Genomic DNA, 21,026 nt, shown 5'->3' on the forward strand with positions numbered 1-21,026 from the left:
TTATGCAAGGTAATGTCCTTTCTTGTCCTGCCTTTTTTACCCCAAGGGTGTGCATTTCTCTTTTTTAGTAGCATGAAAGTGGCTACCCTACAGATGTGTGAAAAATGAGTACAGCACCTGTTGCTAATACCGTACTTTAAGTCTGAAAAAGATCGAACCTTCTTTTTCAGAATGCCCACATTTCCCCATTCCTACTACTTCTGGTTTAGCTGGCAAAAGAAAACAGCTAGGAACTTTTATTAAATTGTTTTAAAGGGTACCTAAAAACAGTTTCAAGAATCACAGGACTCACTTAGGAAATACATAGAAGGCAGCAGACCCTCAAGCCTCTTTCAGAATATACAATCCCATAAAGAAAACATGTACAACTACTAGTACTTGAAAGGAAAGAATGAGCACAGTCATATCCAATATCAACGGTGAGGAACATGAATGACTGAGCAAGGGAATACAGCTACACGCATATAGTTAGAACATCACAGTGATTTCCTGAGTGCTGCATCATGATGACAATCTATGTTTACTTGAAGGAAAGGAAATGGTGATGGGAAAGAAAACGGAAGAGGATATGAGTTTTGAAAACACTGTCTTTTCCCCCTGCAACAATGGGCAGCTGATTATGTAAACAATAAGTCCCTCTGCTTCATTATTTTCTCCCTTGAAAACTGCATAATCACCACAGAGACAAAGTAGCATTCTAAACCACAATGTTTAGCTCCCTTTGTGTATAAAAATTAATAGCAATAACTCATTAGGGCCTCAGGGATGGAAATGAAGTTTTAGTTTGGTTTGCATATGAATTTGAGCTTCCGCAAACAGTCTGTAAACCAAAACACAACAAACATTTGAAATTCGCACTTCTCTGAAATTTGTGATGCAGTTCCCTAACCATATAACATATATAAAAGAGCATTTTTAAGAGAACCGCATGCCTAAAAACCCACGTATTAGTGAAACTAACATATAAAAATGCATCACGTTGGGCAAAATTGCTTTCCAATACATGTAGATGAAGTAAAATCACATACAATAATGTGTATTAGGGAAAATGTGAACTCAAAGTGGCAAAACTGAATTTAAGATTGGAAAAATGAGAAACTGGGAGAAACTAAAAATGACAGATTCATCCTTTCGTACTCACCCATAGCCTCAGTTCACTGAACTCTTTCCCACGTTAAGAGATGGATCACGGCATGACATTTTGGGAATAAAAACACTCTATTCCACTGTATTTCTAGCACACACACACACACCCCTTCCCCAAATTTCCATATGTTGGTTTCAAACCAAGGAATGCATATTATATTTAGCTGCTATATTACCTGTATGTGGGAAATATATACACACACACACCTTGCTATGCATATCCCCCCCTTGCAAGATCCTATCAATTATGGCCATGGTGACAAAAGTAGACATGGCACTTTGGTGGCTGGATAACTTTAAAACTCTCTGCCCTGCCCAGCAGTCTGGTGGGGATGCAAATTGCCCCTCTCTGCTGTCATCAGATTGAACATTTACTGAGCATGGAGGTTGAACAACTCAGTTCTCTGTCAATCTGTGCAGATTAGCTGGAGAGGGCGACTGTGTTCTGTATATGACTTTGCCACAACCAGTCTTAGTCACATCCACTTCTGGCAGGGATGGTTAAGGTTGAAAGTGTTGTTTGGGCTAAAGAAAGTTTGGCCCAAAGTTTATCTGTTTCCAGGGGTAGAATACAACCATTATGACTCATAACCAACCACGGACAGCCTTATCTTCCACGACTTTGTCCTTTCAGTGCTATTTAAGTCCATGGCCATCATAATGAGGAAAGCAAGACAGCAAAAGGGGGGGGGAGGGGAAAAGAACTTGATATAAGGATTCTTTTATATATTGCATTTTGACAGCTCCTTCTCAATAATCATTTCCTCTTGAGCTAGGGTAGTAGTGTTCATTGAGACACAATTCAACAACAGGTACTCTCTTGGTATGCAATCCATGAGGACTTTTTATTTACCCATCTACACAGGAAGCACCTCATCACTTACAGTTAATTCATGTCAATTAATATATCCCATTGCTAAGCTTTGGAATTAATTTCATTCCTTTTCTGGCACAGATGTTCTGCCTCCCACTAGTAATTGGGATGTTATGCTTCTCATTTTCAGCACTCATATACCCAACAACAGCTGCTGTTTCAATTGTTACAGTAACACTGGAAATATACCAGCTAAAAGAGATTAAGAATTGCCACACTGGCTCTGGTCTGTATGGACTGAATAGCTAGCTGTTCATCCCTTTGTTTTTCTAACCATCTAGAAAGAGGATGTTTTAACACAAGCAATGTGGTACATATCCATTGATTTGGTGAAATTTACTTTCAAGCTATGTGTGCTGGATTGTGGTGGATGGGAAACTTCTGTCTCCAGCTCTCTGTGGAGCTGGAGTAATCACCTTCCATTGGTGAATACTTAAAGAATAAACTGATTGAAGCAAATCCGAACATATGTGCCTTTACCATAGCGGCCAGTAAAGGCTATGTGTAAAGGTAAAGGGACCCCGTGACCGACTCTGGGGTTGCAGTGCTCATTTCACATTATTGTCCAAGGGAGCCAGCGTACGGCTTCCAGGTCATGTGGCCAGCATGACAAAGCTGCTTCTGGCGAACCAGAGCAGCGCATGGAAATGCCGTTTACCTTCCCGCTGTAGCGGTACCTATTTATCTACTTGCACTTTGATATGCTTTCGAACTGCTAGGTTGGCAGGAGCTGGAACCAAGCAACGAGAGCTCACCCCGTCACGGGGATTCGAACCGCTGACCGTTTAACCCACAGCGCCACCCACGTCCCTTCTTAAAGGCTATGTGTAGGCTGGTTATAAAGCCACATTTGATGTGCCTAGTGGTCTACTGTACCTCTTTGATGATATACATAAAGAACAAAGATTCTTGAGCAGATGATCCTTACCTTAATATGATATGTATGTAGTATATGATTCCCAAGTTCCTAATATCTGTAAAGGCTTCATTCCAAGGATATCATAATACACATCAAAATATGGCACATCAGAAAAAGCTCTACAGAGGCCGTATGTTAACTGCCCTGTCATTATGAAGCAGCATTTCTCTGTCAGCTAGTCTACTGCTTAATGTATAGATTTGCTTCTGTACCTTAGAAGAGCAAGCACTTGGATGAGGGTGGCCATATGCCTTGTTTTGACAGCACAATCAAGATGTGGTCATGGTCCCCTCTCACTGTTCCACCCCAAACCACATGCCCTGCTTTTGCTAGCACAGGATGACCATGTTGGTAGTAGGGCCCAACCATCCATTCTGCTATGTTCTGGGCTAAGACTTACCAGTTGTTTCATTTCATAAAAGGCATTCACTATATAAATAAGTACAACTCACAGGTTCAGAGTGGGTTTGAGGAGTAGAGATATGCACAGAGCATTGGTGAAAAGCCTGAGACATTTGAATGGCATTTGCCCAAAACAACCTCTCACGCTTTACTAGTCCAGGGGACCTAGAGTTCAGATCCATCACCAAGAGTCTCATTGACTTTTTTTCTTTTTGGAAAGGTTTATTAGCTCAGGGACAGATTGTGTTGATAGAGCCTCCTAAAACATATTTCAAATACATGGACTGTGATGTACAAAGACGAGCCATAATACAAATCTGGTGCTCAGAGGCAGGATGAATGCTAGGAATCACAGTTCTGCGCTTTCACCTTGGTAGTAAGTATGCATGCGCTGAGTTTGGGGAGGTTGACTTTAACTATTTAAGATGTTGCATATCAGACATTTAAATTAATGATACGGTAGCCCACAATTTAAACAATTTACTGTCTATTATTTTCACTCTATGCATTTAGTGACAAAGACTCCACCATCTGCATTTGGGGTGACCTCAGAGACGCAAAGCTCCCCCTTGTTCTTCCCTTCTAAAACTCTTTTCTGGTACAGTTTAAGCTTACTGCAAGCTCGCTGTGATACCCATGGGATACAAAATTAAAGCCTGAGATAAGCTTCACATGAGAGGCATTCAATGGAAAATGCAGAAATTGACACTACTTCCACACTTATTTATTTACTTTTAGTTAAAATGGGCTTTCAGACTTCAAGAGAAACTATTAAATATAAATATGGATTTTAGTTATTTACTTTCCAAGTGTACAGTTGATCAAAAACCCTCCAGGACTTTGCAAAAGTGTTAATGGTGGGATTAAATTTATACATTGCAGCAATTAATGCTGAATGTTATTTAAACTGATACTGGATGCCATGAATATATGCTACGCAAACTATTTACCCCACTTCTTTTTAAAGCTGAACTGGATATACTTATTAACCATTTGGCATAATGTGTCCTAATTTTATTCTATGTAATTGCTCACTGAACCTTCCACTGCAACTCTGTCAAAATGGAATCTATCTATTAAGGTATTTTTATACCAGCCTTCACCACAAGAAACACAGGCTTGCATACAACAAAATAAAATACAACGAAGCATAATATATTAATTATTCTACTGTATACGATTGCACATAGTACAATCAATCTTAATTATGTTCCTTCCCATCTACCTCAGTTCTGTCCTCTGGCTATACAGTGGTAATTTCTTAGGATTCTGCCTTTTACTTAGAAGATATCCATAGATGAGAGAGTACAGAACCCCCAAAATCTGAGTAGCAGCCCGATCCTGTGTAAAAGCTAGTATATTCTGGCTGAGTTCAATGGCATTTTTGTTAATTTGTTTGTTTCATTTATTGGCAGCTTATTATCAAAACAATCCCATTCTGGTGTGAAAATGTTGTGGCTACATATAAAATACATAAAAAGAACAAAAATAAGATCAGAACATTAAAATCACTAAAACATACTGGTATACCAGTTTACAGGTACTCAAGAAGATGGCAGAAATGGAAAAGAAGGACTTTCCGAAGCAAAACCAAATGAAAGATCTCTGTGTGTCTCTCCCTAGCTCAGGGACAACCACAGAGAGAAGGGAATGCTATCATTCTGAAAGGTTTCCAAAGTTTGTAAGCCATTTTGTGGAGGAAAGAAGCCAAGATTCAAACTTCAAATGTTATACACTTCCACAGCATCGCTAGAAAGCTCTGATCAAATGAAGCAGGCCATAAGAAGAAAAGCATTTTATGCTTGTTGTTTCATTTTTATGCTTTCCTCTTGCAGTGCCTATCATGACTTACAAATCTTTTCTATTTCTGTATAAACTGTATTTAGCTGGAGAATATCCTTATGAATTGCAACCTACTTAAGAATGGCTTCCGCAGCACCAAACCAGACAGTAATGTGCAGTTGCTGTTAGATCTCTCTGATGATATCCTAGATCTGGATGCTCTTTCCATGACCAAGTATTTACACTTGCAATAAAATGACTATGAAGAAGCAAAAGAACTTACGGCCATCCACTGTCTTTGACTCCAAATGGACTATGTCTGGCTCTTTAGTAGTACCCATCCTAGACCTGAAAAGGGAGAAATTAAAACTATAGTGTTTGTATGCTGAGTACATTTTATAAAACATTGTGTCTAGTTGCAAAGCTTAAAAGTTTAATGAGAAATATTTTATAATTTGTTTAGAAAACAAATTCCCCATTAATTTTCAGGCAGTTATTATTTCTCTTATGAAATGAAGGTGAGATTCAGGAACAACTAGAAAATAGAATATACTTATTTGCTCATAGGATCAGCAATACCAGAATATAATACATTCAGCACAATATGTGAATAGGAAAAAATGCTTTGTTAGATACATTTAAATGGGTTCTTATAGATCTGCTTTTAGGCAATTCTCTAAAAGAAGCTTTGTGGCCATTTGCACAATGTCACATATTATTTATGGCTCATCTCTGGATGCTAAATGAGCTGAATCCAAGTGCTAGGGAGCAGCATCTGTTTGTGGTGGTGGTGGTGGACTTCCAGAAGTTGCTAGACTACAACTCCCATCATCCCTGACTATTGGCCATGCCAGCTGGAGTCCAACATCGTCGGGTGGGCAGAGGCTTGTACAGTTTTGTAACAAGGAAACTACATTTCTGAGGTTTCCTTGGGAAAAGCCATGGTCATTAAAGTGGTATAAGAGTGCTTTAAATGTATGGTGTTGCTGGGACCATAAAGTTCTCCTATGTGTTTGAATCGCTTCCATGAGCTACTGACAATCTGGAGATACCCTTAACCTCTGCTTTGATCTCATCGTGTCAGTCTTAGTTCTGAACATTCTAGGGCCATATTCACACTATACAGGTGAAGCACTATGATACCTATTTAAACAGCCATAGCACCCCCTCCCCAAGAATTCTAGGAGCTGAGAGGTGTTAGGAAACCCCTATTCCCCTCAGAGATTTACAATTCTGGGAGTGGTTTAACGATCAATCCCTCCTCCCAGGGAACTCTCCTTCTTTCCTTCTTTTTCATAGGTAAGAAAGACCTGTTGAAAATGTCACCAGTGACTAAATTCTTGGAGAAAAACAAGGATTTAAACTGGGCAAGGATGCTCTGAATTTCCAAGATGTTTTGTCCTTAGTAGAGAAGACAGATTCATTTCTGAAGTTCATTGGTAATTTAGCAAAATCTAAATTGTGGTTAAAATAAAATACTTGATCCCTTCAATTACTTAATTCTGTTCAACAAATACGTCTGTAAGACCCTGACCTATCAGCAGCAATTCATGCGGAAGAACAAATACTGATCATTACTTCTTACTAGATTTAAGTGAATAAAAAATGATTAACGTTGACAGTAGTCTATATTTGCCCAAGCCTAACTAAATTAAATGTTCTGAGGGAAGAAACCCTGAAGCTTTTGAATTACTATTGTCAGTACTTGCATTGGAAGTCTACCTCGTCACTATGAATGTAATTCTGTTTGCAAAGGGGGGGGGGAAGATACCTATTCAACTTATATGAAAACAAGTCCAGGACACAGGCACTACTAGATGATAGATAGATAGATGATAGATAGATAGATAGATAGATAGATAGATAGATAGATAGATAGATAGACAGACCAATGGCTAATTTAAGGAACCCAAAATGGGCACTAATGGGAGCTTTCCCCCTATTGATAATTTTCTTTGTGTGTGTTTGCATGGGACAAGTGGAAGTGTAAATGAGCCCTCAGTTGTGGCAGAATCAAAAGCAATGTGGTTTAGGCACTGAAAGCCATTAGACACATTGCAAGACATTGGCTCAGGGCTTTCAAAATGTATTCTTTTTAAACGCTATTTGATTTATAAACCAGTGAAAGATTTGGACTGACTCAAAGGTTTTAGTTGAATTAATCATGTAGGTGTTGTACCATTATTTAACAAAATCGTTAAAATACATGTTAGAGCATACAAATGTGGGTAATATTCTGAGGAGATTAATAATAGTAACTGTTTTGTTTAAATGAATAGCACAGAAAAGTAGTTTCAGACCTTTTCACACCAACCAGATTTTATTCAAATACACTTGTAAAAATACAGTACATAAATTATGTGACTAAGCAAGGTGATTCACTAACTAGTGCTTTCATGGTTAACCCTAAGTCGAGAAATCATTCTGTTTGGTTCAACTCTGGAAGATAGGGAATATTATCTTATAAATCAGTGCTGCCCTTTCTTTCTCTAAATAAACGTTCATTTTTTTATGGTAGAAACTGTGTATTTGACAGCCATACTATCAAGGGAGTAGATATACTGCTATCCTATGGTACAGCTTTCAATGCACATTTTGTGGGGTGGATGCTAGGGCTGTGCCTTGACCCCCTGATCTGATTTGTGCCCCCAATTTGTAAATCCAAATTGGACCTGAATCGGTCTGGAGCACTCAGACCTACCCCATATTTGAATCCAGATGAAAACTCAGAAAATACAAATCTCTGAAAACCCCATTGACATTATGAAACTAAAATGGCCCTAACTTTTCTGTTTGTTCACAGAGACCTGAGTTTTTCTGGGGGCTGGGGTACGAACACCTATAAACAATTTGTGAATCTAAGTTTGGCCTCATTGAGGGGCATTATTTCAATATGAGTAGGAAAATGAGAGTACCCCTAAATATATTTTTAAGGAAAAAAAGCGCTGGACATGACAATTGGAGATATTAGCCCCTAACGAAATGATTAATTCTACCAAATCTCTGATGGTATGTTTGATGATGACGAAAGAAAGTATGTTTTAAAAATACTGTGAAAATTCTCATAGCCCTATGCTTGCTGTGTTCCTTTCATCAAGATTTTAAAAGCATATGAAATACTAGACATGGGCAAGCAGCATCAGGAAGATGTTGGCAGAATATTTTGAGCTACAAATGGCACAAATCTCTACAGGTCTATTCAGGACATTCTGATCCACTTGGTAGCTGCTTCAACCGAAGCAAGGTTTGATTATATTAAACCAGCTCTTCCTTAGCAGGTGTAAATATCACCTGTGAAGCCCCAAGGCTCCTGCATTTCATAGAATCGTAGAATTAGAAGGAACCATGATGGCCATTTAGTCTAACCTCCTGAAATGCAGGAATATTTTTGCCCAATGTGGGGCTCAAACCGACCACCCTGAGATTAAGAATCACATGCTCCACTAACTGAGCTACCCCAGGTTCAGATGTTATATGGGCTTCCCTGGATACTATGATCAGTTGTTGTGGTTTGATCTGTTCCAGATTTTATCTTTTTAGAAACTGACGCCAGAGCAGGGTCTTTTTCAAACCTGGTGTGTTTTCAGTGAACGTCAGAAGCATGCTGCTGTTGATGTTTCCCAAATACAGGGAGGAGAGCATCTGGAAAGGGTAGCCATCCCCACAAGAAAGGGCTGCTTAAGATTGCTGGAGGAAAACCCAATAAATTTCACTCTTTGAGATGAAATTGGAAGATATGATAGCTGCTTCAGAGGGGGGATGAAGCCTGCCAAACTATGGAGACAAATAGGTCCAGGAGTTTTAGGCACTTCAGGTTTTCTTCCACTGACATAGAGACCTGTCAATTACAATGCTGGTTTGCTGTTCTTCCTGGCTTCCCTTCTTGGCATCTTTCTTATTGGGAAAAGACTCCCGAGTCAGCCAAAATCTGTTACAAAGTTAGGCATTGGAAAGGCACAACTTGCCCTCCCCGCCCCCCTGCCCCAAACCAGATTATACAGTGCAAACAAATAATTTGCCTCCCTCTTTGTTTCAAGCCAGCTAAGAAGCGCCCCTGATTTATTCTGGTTCATATTTGAATCCAAAGCAGGTGCACATGAGAATATGTGCATTGGCTCATTTCTGAAATGAAAACACTTATGTTGGGAGGGGAGTCTGGCACTGTGCAGCCTTTCCTTTCGTCTTCAAGTTTGTCTGCAAGGGGCTTTCATTTCTGGATTCTGCAGGCATTAAATGGTGACTTCATGCATGCGGCGCTACCTCGAAGAATTTGGCCGACTGAAACTTCCCTTTAACTCAGACTAGAATATGGCTCACTGTCAACGTACAGCAGGGGCAAAATGAATATAAAATCCACCATTCAAAGAAAGGTGTTAAATCAGCAATGGATTTAGTCTGACACTTTATTATTATTGTTATATGGTTGCATGCATGTGTGTTTTCAAAAGACTATCAAATGGTGGTGGAGAAGCAGGTTATTAATCAATTTACATGCAAGTTATATCTGTTAAGTAAAGCTGGAACCACAAAACATAAACCAAATCCTGTCCCTTTAGATGTTTCCCTTTTCAGAGACTTTGAAAAGTCACTGGTTTATCTTTCAGGTGGCATTTTGTCTCTCTTTAGAGCAGTTGACGGTATTACTTAATAAATGCTGTAAAGTCACATAATGTCCTGATGCAGATAACAGAGGAAGCACTGAAGAAATAAAGAACCGTGACAGAGGAGGACGTGATTTGTATTCAAATCTACCAAGGCAATACAGTGCCAAGATGTGAACTGAAGGAGATTCTTTCAGGTGGAAGCAGAGCAAGCTATTCCCTCCCATAACCGAGAAAGACCTTGGGTGATATATTATCCATACCCTAAAAGAGCTGCACCTTGAAGTTTCGATTCACAAAAACAGTTTTCCTATTGCACTCGTCCTTGGACAGTCTTGTGCAAAGAAGTCACCAAGCTTTCCAAAACTGCAGCAATGTGGATCCTTCCATTTATTCATTAAAAATACTTGCATCCCACCTTTCCATTATAAAACTACTGAAGACAGCTAACAGCAGGACAAAATAATAAAATAATCTCATTCTCTCACTTTCCATTTGAGTTGCAAGGTATCCAAAAAGCATCACCATAATACAGGGGAAATAGTTGTGTAAATTACCACACACACACACACACACACACACACACACACACACACACACACACACATATATATATATATATATATATATATATATATATATATATATTCCAAATTAAAGTAACTTTTTATTTTTGACATTGGTCTACTATGGAACTCAGGATGGCACACATGGGCATATCCTATTTTATTCTCATAACAAATATATAACAAAATTTAGTCCGATAAATGGTGACTTATTCAAGATCAGTAGTGAGCTTCATGGCTGTGTTATATCTAGGCAAGTTGAATTAACTGTGCATTGTCCACTTAAGTACATCCAGTCTTCAGGCTGTCTGCCTCCACACCCTCCACTTCAATTGAATTTGGTGAAACCTAATTGTAGGAGTGTGTTTTAGAGCCCTGCCAGGAAGAAGAATGTAAAAATGTTTTTATGGTTTTTTTAAAATCTTTTGTAAGCTGAGCAGGGAAGGCCATTGAAGCATGGCTGCCCCTGTTCTGCAGAATCACACTCCTATCAAGATATGAGAGGAGCTCACTTCTGTTCTGGAAACAACTGAAGAGATGTTTGTTCCGACAGGCTTTCCCAGATGAGTAAATGGGCCTTGGTCATGAGTGTCCACTTGTTAGGGTTTTTACCCTTGTTTTAAATGTCTTTGTTGTTTTTGTGTTTTTAACTTTTAGTTATCTGATGTGTAAATCACTGTGAGACTTAGTGGCTTAGATGGTTAATACATTAACGATAACCAATACCTGGTACATGGTACAGCAGATGACTCTTGAGAGGTGTCCAGGGCACTGTCTAGTCCTGTTATGTTGGATGAGTTTCATTTAATAAGGCTTGAGGATGTGGACAAGGTGCTTGGATTGGTCAGGGCGACCACTTGCACTCTGGACCCTTGCTTCTCTTGGATGGGGAAAAAAAACTAGCAGGGAGGGGACAGATGGTTGGGCCAGGAAGGTAATTAATGCCTCCTTGAGAGAGGGGGTGGTTCTTGCCTGCTCTTGGCACTCTGGGAGGAAATTTATTTTCTAGATCCATTTCCATCAAGGTTTAAGCCCAGTTATGGCACAGAAACTGCTTGGAGTGCTTCTGTTTGGAGAGACACAGTGAAAATGTGTCACTGTTAATTCTCTTTGACCTCTCAGTGGCTTTCAATACCATCAACCATGGTATCCTTCGGTCCTAGTTAGAGGTGGGTGGTTTTGTGGTGTTTCCAGTTCTACTTGGTTCTACTTCCAGAGGGTGATGTTTGAGGAGTGCTCTTTGGCCCCATGGAGGCTTCAATGAGGGGTTGCTTCAATGAGGGTTCAAACCACTGAGCGGGGTCACCTAGCGTTTTGGACTACATTGTCAGCAATATACTAATGTCACACAGCTCTACTTCTACTTTACATCTGCGGATGTGGCAGTGGATATGCTGGGCCATGGCCTTGCCTCAGTAATGGATTGGATGAGAGCCAACAAATTGAAGCTCAATCTGGATAAGTCTGAGGCACAGTTAATGGGTGGTTCCCTAGTTGGATGGGAGGTTGCCTGCTTTTGATGCGTTTATACCAGACATGGCCAAACTTGGCCCTCCAGCTGTTTTGGGACTACAACTCTCATCATCCCTAGCTAACAGGCCCGGTGGTCAGGGATGGTGGGACCTGTAGTCCCAAAACAGCTGGAGGGCCAATTTTGGCCATGCCTGGTTTATACTCTCTCTGAAGAAGCAGGCATGATCCTGGCCTGAAAGCACTGGCTGCTAATTAGTTTCCGGGTCCAATTCAAAGTCCTTTTTTTTTAAAAAAAAAACACCTATAAAGCCTTGAATAGCTAAGGACCACAATGCCTCAAGGATTGCCTCTCCCCATATTAGCCTATCCAGACCCTGCGGTAATCATCTGAGGCTCTTCTTCATGCACCTCCTCCATGAGAAATTCAGTCTTTTTTTGTAGGTGCTCCCTGCCTGTGGAATGCTCTTTCCAGGGAAGCTCATCTGGTACCTTTATTATATATCCAAGCCAATATATTCCTCTTCTCTCAGGCCCTTAAAACTGTGTTTGTAGAGTTTTGTTTTTGTTATTATGCTGTATATTTTTGTGTTTTAATATTGTAAACTTTCTTGTGATCTTCAAATCAAGTGTGGTATGGAAATTTAATAAAATGATATTAATAAAAATAACAATTATACTTCTCCTATATTTTATCCTCAAAGTAACCCTGAGACATAACAATTGCCCCAACATGCTCTGCCTACTCAGGAGAAAACTATACTCTTTTAAATGCCCCTTTAAAATGTGTTTGGGGGTGACGTGGTTATTGGGCTATTTTTGTTCTTATTTTGATGATGTATTTTGTGTTTTTATATTGTGATTTTATCCTATGAACCACCCCGAGACCTGTGGGTATAGGGTGGTATACAAATGTAATAAATAAAAAGAAATTATAAAGTAGGTCATCTCATTTCCAAATGAATAAATTGAGTAAAAGGCAATAATCTGAAAAGTTCTCCAGGCATAGAAGCATGGTTAAGAATGTAAATAGCTCAAGATATTGCCTTTGCCTTAAACTATGGAATTGCAGGAAATGCAGTTTTAAAAAAGATTTTTAAGATTAAGATTACAGTTACTGCATACATCTACAGTATAGTTCTGCTCACCAAAACTTCATAACCTGGGTCTGAAACTGTTCATGCATGATTTATAGTTTAAACACAGCCATATTTTTTCTTCACCGTTTTTTTTTTTTACTTGCAGTCTTTATCATGAGTACACACCAATACTCCTAGGGTCTCCAGTCAGCTAGCAGAAATACCTAATGTAGATTTACACTGTGACATATACTGTATGTTTTACTTATGGCTTTCATGTTTTACTTATGGAATTGTTTGGCTCAAATTTTAAAGCAAATGGTGGGAGAGTTAGAGACTGGTGGAGGCAGGGGGTGGAATTTCAAGACAGAGTCATTCCAATGGGAATAGCAAACTGATGTTCCTGGCTGCCTTTTGCAGAAAATGGTTATAATGCTATGAAAAATGTAAGACCCCCCCCTCAAAAGCTTCTACAGTGGTACCTCGGTTTATGAACACAATTGGTTCCGGAAGTCTGTTCATAAACTGAAGCGTTCATAAACTGAAGCGAACTTTCCCATTGAAAGTAATGGAAAGTGGATTAATCCGTTCCAGACGGTCCGCGGAGTAACCGTTCATAAACTGAAGCGAACTTTCCCATTGAAAGTAATGGAAAGTGGATTAATCCGTTCCAGACGGGTCCGCGGAGTACTTAAACTGAAGCGTTCATAAACTGAAACATGGGTGTAATTGGTTCCAGAAGTCTGTTCATAAACTGAAGCGTTCATAAACTGAAGCGAACTTTCCCATTAAAAGTAATGGAAAGTGAATTAATCCGTTCCAGATGGGTCCGCGGCGTTCATAAACCGAAAATTCATAAACCGAGGTGTTCATAAACCGAGGTTCCACTGTATTACAAAGTTGCTTCCTAAAATTTTAATCACTTTCAAACATTTCAAGTCACCATAAGGGCTTCAAAGCTTCAAAAGAATTTATGTCGAGGCCCAGCAATAGAAGTACAACAGTTATTTTGTTTTATATGAGTATGTAATGGAGACAGGGTTTGGTTTTCTTTTTGTTTTTTTTTAAAGATCCATGCCCATTTCTTCTTTTATTTCGGAAAATAAGTGTCAAGAGCAACTAGTGTGATGTGTTGAACTAACTGGTAAGCTTTATCTCAGAATCAGAGAAATGCAATATTGAGAGTGAGCTGCTAGTCCTACCTCCAGCTGTGAGGAACAGCCTTCTGTATTTCAAAAGCATCATCAAACAGGACATCAGAGCCAAGGAATAGCAGCACAGAATATACACGCCTCAGTTTAGGACAATTTATGCCCTGGAAGCTAGCATTTTGCCAGGTACATTTCAAGCTCCTTGCAAACTTACCTTGCATCGACACATTCAGCTTATGCTAGCACTGCATAACTCCTTTCTTCCTTTGGTTATGCAATATATTTCCATTCAATCCTACTTTCTCATTATCTTGCTTATGGCTAATAAGGCCCGACACTTATTAGCTAGCTGCTATGTTATTCTTCCCAGGCAGGATTGGGCAGTTGACTGAGGTAGGCGGAGAGCCCAGGTATCTTGCCTGGGGAGGATGAAGCCAGTCATGAACTACCAGGAGCCGCACTGGGATCCAGGGGGCTGCGCGCGACCACGCAAAAGTCCCCCCCCCCAATTTGATGTGGGGAGCGGTCATTCTACCATTAGGAAACAAATAACTCCCTTCCACCCACATCTATACCATTCTGCTTGTGTGAAGAGGCAAAAGAAACGAAGCAAAATTTGGTCAACCCACAGGGGAAAATATGGTGCCCTGCCCACAACTTCACTTGTGCTCAGCTGGGATAGATTCTGGAATCCATACCATGGTTTATAATTCCATGGTTCAGCCCATGTTAGGAAATGTGCTTCTGAACACATGCTGAACAGGGGCAGAGGAAGGGGTGGGGGGGGTGCAGGCTGCCCCGGGTGTCACCTCTGAGGGGGGTGACAAAATGCTGGGCGGCACTCACCACAGGGCCTGCAGCACGCCCGAGCCATGCGTCTGCAGGCTCCGTGCTGCCCAAACAGTCCGCCCGCTGCCTCCCCCCTCAGCTGTACGGCGGCTGAGTGGGAGGAGGCAGGCAGACTCCCCGCCCCTATGGGTGGCTCATCCCACCATCACCCCACCACCACACACCCACACAAAGAATGATTCAGACTTATAGGTAGGGATGCCAGAAGAGCTTGTCAGACGGACTTCCTTCTGTCCCACCTAGCAAGAGCACAGACTCTTGCTAGGAATGCTTTTTTGCTTTAGTTCTCTACAACAAAAGTTTTGTCTGTTGTTTTCCTAACATCCAGCATTATACATAAATCACTTTGTAATGCACATTATTTAAATTTTCATTGATTTATAATTGCAGCTGTCCCACCAGGTGATTCACTGCTTTTATTTTTTCCCCCTCAACACTTTTTTTACTTTGTGTAAGTGGTTTTGCTGATAGAAGCAGACTGTATGCAACCCTAACCTTGTCTACTCGGAAGTAAACTCCACTGAATTCAATGGGGCTTGTTTCCAAGTAAGGAGAGTAGAATTCCAGTCTTATTCTGCTGCTGCGTGTCAATTTTAAAAATCAATGGACCCTTTGCAACAAGACTTTTTGATGTGCTGCAGGGCCATTCCTCTGGAAATTCATTAACTTTGAAAGGGAACACATAAAAAGTAACTGATTCATAAATATTGGTTGGCCGAGATATGCATGCCTATTATGAGGAATAAGATATTTTAAAAAATACATGTATTTCTACATCAGTGAAATAATCTGTTTTTAATACCAGGACTGAACTAAAATCCCCTCATTTTTCTCTATAAAAGATATAAATAAAATCCACACCAGATTTTCCCACCACCTCTCATGTTTGAGATCACCTCTCTTTTTCTCTCCCCTGAAAAGTGTTCTGTCCCTAGGAAGTTTCACTACCATAAACACATTCCAATATAAGTTTACTATTGCTGCTGTTGATAGAGTGCCTAAATTTATAGCTGTTAAACACTCACTGTAAATAATGTCACCAGGAATTGGGATACACAGATGCCAAACCTAGACATATCCAGGTGGAAATCAGTACCGTACAAATGTCTGGGAAAGTCCGGACGTATGGCAGCCCATGTCGGCTGAAAAACACCAATTTCTTCCGTGATTTTGCCAAAAAAACTCAACAACTTTGGGTTCCCCTAAAAAGTTCAGCAACCTTTCTGTCTTGATTTGCACTATGGCAACCCTACTCCAGCAGCAAAAATAGTATAATAGTACTGCAGCAGCAAAATATTATAGCCTTCACAACAAAGCAACCTGTGCAATAGAGAAGTAAGCACTGAATGTAGCTGCTTGCTCACAGTAGATAAAATATGCAACATTAATACAGATAATCCTGGAGGGATAAACAAGTGAGATGTCCAGGCCACAGCCTGCAACTTAGCTTTTACATTCTCAGTAGGCTACTACATCAACAAATCTTCATGTTGTTGTTGTTGTTGTTTAGTCGTTTAGTCGTGTCCGACTCTTCGTGACCCCATGGACCATAGCACGCCAGGCACTCCTGTCTTGCACTGCCTCTTGCAGTTTGGTCAAACTCATGTTCGTAGCTTCGAGAACACTGTCCAACCATCTCGTCCTCTGTTGTCCTCTTCTCCTAGTGCCCTCCATCTTTCCCAACATCAGGGTCTTTTCCTGGGAGTCTTCTCTTCTCATGAGGTGGCCAAAGTATTGGAGCCTCAGCTTCAGGATCTGTCCTTCCAGTGAGCACTCAGGGCTGATTTCCTTCAGAATGGATAGGTTTGATCTTCTTGCACTCCATGGGACTCTCAAGAGTCTCCTCCAGCACCATAATTCAAAAGCATCAATTCTTCGTCGCTCAGCCTTCTTTATGGTCCAGCTCTCACTTCCATACATCACTACTGGGAAAACCGCTGCTCAAATTTATCAAGCTCTTGTTTAAAAACTACCGGTAATAAGGGTGGGGTGTTTTTTTGCCACTACCATTCTGGCAAGACTATTTCAAAACTACCATCCTATCTCCAGGGCAGCGTTATTAATGAGCAGCTTAAACCTATTTGTTCTTTAAGACTTACTCTAATCAAAACTGTGCTCTTCATTTCTAAGCAGATTTGTTGTTGCTTCCCACTCTCCTTTTTCCAAGACTCTGGCTGTGTTTCTCAAAAACTGGGCTCCCTTTTCATATCACTTCTTTTCTTTGCCCAATAAATTCAATAAAGATCTTGTCAGGTAGAGTCTTCCACCTATTATATTTATTTTTATGAGTGTGAAAAAAGTCTATAACTCATAGACAGCAATGGCAGGGAAGTGCCAGTGAGTCAAGCTTTTCTTTGCTCTAAAGACACATAATCAAACAGGCAATAAAGATCATCACCACCTGGTATTTCATCATTACAACAGTTTTTTCAGCAAGGTAATTATTCACTGAAAGTTTGGATCAATAAGAGTCACATTTCATTCCTAAGCAGTTGTAGGAACAAAACTTTAACATTTACATATAGCTGACAGCTGCGATTTATTTATATTTTGGGTTGTCAAATGTTTGGGAGCTGAAAGGTGAAAGGCTGACATCCTGCAAACACCCTATGAAGACATCTTGTGCTTTGAGCACCACCTTGGTTTTTTTTGGAAATTCAAGTCTCTTTGTAGAATTTCAGGACACAGGAAAAGAAACCAAGGTAGTCAAAGGCAATTTTGGAAACATTCTTAACATTTTAACGTTGAACATTTTGGTTTAGAACTACTGTTTTTCTTTTGCAATGAGCATGTAACGCTTCACTTGTTTCCATGCATTCAGCAGTCCTAGAGGTCAGTGTTTAAACGGGACTTGAAATTATTCCTCACATTTGCTGAGCTAGTTATAGCTTAATCAATTCTTGGCATTTGTGCTATATTTTGCTATGGGCTCCTGTTTGTAGTCAAAATAATAACAGCACCAGTAATACCTAGTTCTACCTATTTAGCACTTTTACAAAAGTCAGAATTCAGTAAGTTTCAAAATGGCACCCTGCAGTAGAATGTGTCTGGAAGTAGGATGAATATCCCAGAGGCAAAAGAAGTGGAGGAGTTTTTAACAAGAACTTTTTGCTAAATACAATGCAATAACATTGGGATCCCAATGGAGAACAACATGCCAAATGGAGCATATGCTTCTCTGGTCACATCAGGAGGCAGAGATGTTACACAAACAGCTATGGCTTGCTCACACAAGATGCCGGAGGCCTGGACCATTGCCTTGGTTCATTTAGATATAAAGTCCCCTTCGGTTGTGCTGGCAGCATCATCTTTTAATTACAGAAAATTCAAACATTTTGTTGTGCAGGCACTCTGGCACCTAAAAACGCTGTTCACCCGTCTCTGTATGGCAGTAGGCCATCTATTCCCAACTCCTCAGAGACCAGCCTCCTCAAAGCTATCAGCAGTAGAACATCAGCCCTTACCCCCTGAGGCTCTAACCTTGACCCAGACTTCCTTCCAACTCCAAAATCCATTTGAAAATAAAAATGCTTCATTAACTTCCAGTTGCACAGAGCTCCAGAGAAGCTGCCAGCCAGCACATCCTTGCTCTATGGATAAGCTATGAGATGTATCCATTTTTAATCATTATTTTTCCTGAGCTTGTTCCACTCCTCTGCCATGGAGTGTGTGTGTGTGTGTGTGTGTGTGTGTGTGTGTGTGTGTGTGTGTGTGTGTTCTCAGCCACATGATTTTCCCAGATGGGCTGTTGTAGTGTCACTTTGATTGGCAAGTTCCACACCAGCCTCCAGCAGATGCCCATAGGGATGAAAAGGTCTGAATTGCTGATAAATACTATGCTGGACTCCACACTATCTTGGTTGGCTTCTTCTACCTGAATACACACATCAAAACCCAGTCCATCAAAAGGGATCAATGTTTTAAAAGGTACTCAGTCATAGATTTACTCACGTAGCCAGCACCTGCAAATAAGACTGTGTTTTTTAAAATGAGCCTGCCTGTCCATATTAGCCTAAATTAGTCATTTGTAGCATACTGATGATCTAAAGGGCAGGGATGGGGGTCAATATATATTTTATTTTTTAAAAAAGAAATCTTCCAGTTTTCAAAAGCTTTCTTGATTGTTGCTTGTGGACTATTTTTTAAATAACTGATCATGATAAACAAATGAGTTTTTGCAAGTCTCTTTGTCCGGGTTTTTCATTTGCTTCTGTGGGATGCTTCTCACGTAACAGCAGCCTCCATCCAATCACATGGGGAACATTCATTGTGTGAACTAGGAATGCTTGTTTGCATCATGTCAACTGTTTCCTCAACCCCATCAGTGGCAGCCAATAACATGAACTGGGGGCAGGGAAACACATGTGTTGGAGAGCATGGGATAAGTAACCTTCCACAATGCAGGAGTGAAAAAGAAGAGGGTTTCCATTTGCACCTGCAGTTTGTTCTTGAGTGTAATGTGTAGCTCTACCCCTGAGAGAAATATAAATCAAAATAGTTTTGTTCAATACAGTCATTTCTAGTACATTGCAAATAGTTAGCATCAATAAGTATCATGGATCCTGTAAGTATTCTGTATCCCAATGTCACAATTTCTAGCCTCGCGAAGCAGGGTCATACAAAGCCAACCCCCACCCCCAACACAATCACTCTATTGGCCTCACATTCACTTCTGCATGTCATCCTCCACGTCTCAATGGATTCACGACTTCCTTGCACTGACCTCATGTCCATTTGCTTTCCCATCCATCTCTCTGTCTCTTCCCATTTACCGAATGCTTCTCCACTCACGGCATGAAAGATGACATTCAAGGTTTGTCATTTTTATAGCACTGAACCATCTGGACCACAAACTGTCTCCCCTCCCTGAATCCCTAAGCAAATGACTTCTTTTCTTGCTTACACAATCTGGCCTTATGGTTACTTTATCTTTTTCCCAAAGACTGAATCTTCTCATGAAAATTTCTGGAATGATCCGTTAACCACAAATTGTCTGAAAGTTCACATATAAAGAAAAATTGTGTTTCAAATGGGACATTTCAGTGAAGAAGAGAGCTCTAGCCAGTTCATAATAATAACTATAGGTGAAAATCATATAATAGGTCAAAGCTGAAATCTCAGGGCACTATATGGAATGGACTGTTACTTTTCTTTGTTTTTTTAATGAATATATTGATTTCTGCTGGAACTTGAAAACAACTTTTCAGTGAATATTCCACACATCCACACAATTTAAATAAGTATTTTCAGAAGGGGGGAGGAACCCAGCAATAATATGACAATAGCTTCCATAACAGTAGTATTTTTCAGATTTCTCTACAGAAGCTTTGAGATGAACATGTATTCACAAACCAAAGTGCCAAAGGGATAATTAAATGAGGGCAATGGTTGGGTCAAAAGGTAGTTAAACTATACGGCTTGATATTCAAAAAATATAGCTTTGATCTTGCCAACCATCTAGAGTATTACTAAGAAGTACCAACTGCTCTGAAGATACCTCTTATTCACTCTAAGAGTGTGGGGAATCTGATTTTAACAACTTGGAAGTAAGTTTATCCATTTAAAGTTCTGCCCTTCTGGGGGCAAGAGCTTCTGAAAGACCCAATACAATTTATAGCAGGGATATAAGCAACTTAAAGAAATCTTAGCTTGAATAATGGTATGGATTTTTATTGCTTAATTTATAGGTTAGATTTATCAATAAAGTCAGAGGGGGAAAGTACATATGAATAAACCATAATTTTAAAGGGACAGATGTTGTGTAGAGGATGCCAAAATGTCAGGTTCAATCATAGAAGAGATATACCTTCCTGTGTGGGAGAAAAAGAGTGTGTCTTTCCTAAGGTCGTCACCCAGTCTTTTTTCTCCCCCATCTTAGCTTGTGTTACACTAGCTACAAGCTAGCATGGAACGCTTTTGTGATCATGACAATGGATTATTCAAAAGCTCTGCATATATTGTCAGTTCAGTTCTAGCCATGTTTACCAACCAGCAAGATTCAGTCTAGTTTAGTGAAAATGTGTCAAACTGGGGTTGGGGAGGGCTCAAATTTCCACTTAGCTATGTAGTTCACTGCCTGCATTGAGCTACCACAATCCCTCAGCCTAACCTATTTTACAGGGAGGATGTGAAAACAAAATAGATGGATTCCACCCTGAATCCCTTGGAGGAAGAGCAAGATTAAATA

The 21,026-nt window shown here is 40.1% G+C and overlaps 1 protein-coding gene and 1 long non-coding RNA gene across 3 annotated transcripts in view; one reads left to right on the forward strand and one right to left on the reverse strand.

Moving 5' to 3' along the window:
* Window positions 1–21,026, reverse strand: part of SORCS1 (sortilin related VPS10 domain containing receptor 1) — a 359,470-nt gene that overhangs the window by 90,210 nt on the left and 248,234 nt on the right. For both annotated transcript variants that reach the window (XR_009557597.1, XM_035132751.2), the window contains exon 6: window positions 5,407–5,471. Coding sequence is in view for 1 of the 2 variants with exons in the window: in XM_035132751.2 (XP_034988642.2) it covers window positions 5,407–5,471 (65 nt within the window). In the remaining variant the exon portion in view is untranslated. The remainder of the gene's footprint in view (window positions 1–5,406; window positions 5,472–21,026) is intronic.
* LOC118093506 (uncharacterized) overlaps window positions 1–21,026 on the forward strand; it is a 58,685-nt gene that overhangs the window by 21,731 nt on the left and 15,928 nt on the right. The window lies entirely within an intron of this gene.

Source organism: Zootoca vivipara, chromosome 5, assembly GCF_963506605.1.
Source record: "Zootoca vivipara chromosome 5, rZooViv1.1, whole genome shotgun sequence".
In the NCBI taxonomy this organism is placed as follows: domain Eukaryota; kingdom Metazoa; phylum Chordata; class Lepidosauria; order Squamata; family Lacertidae; genus Zootoca; species Zootoca vivipara.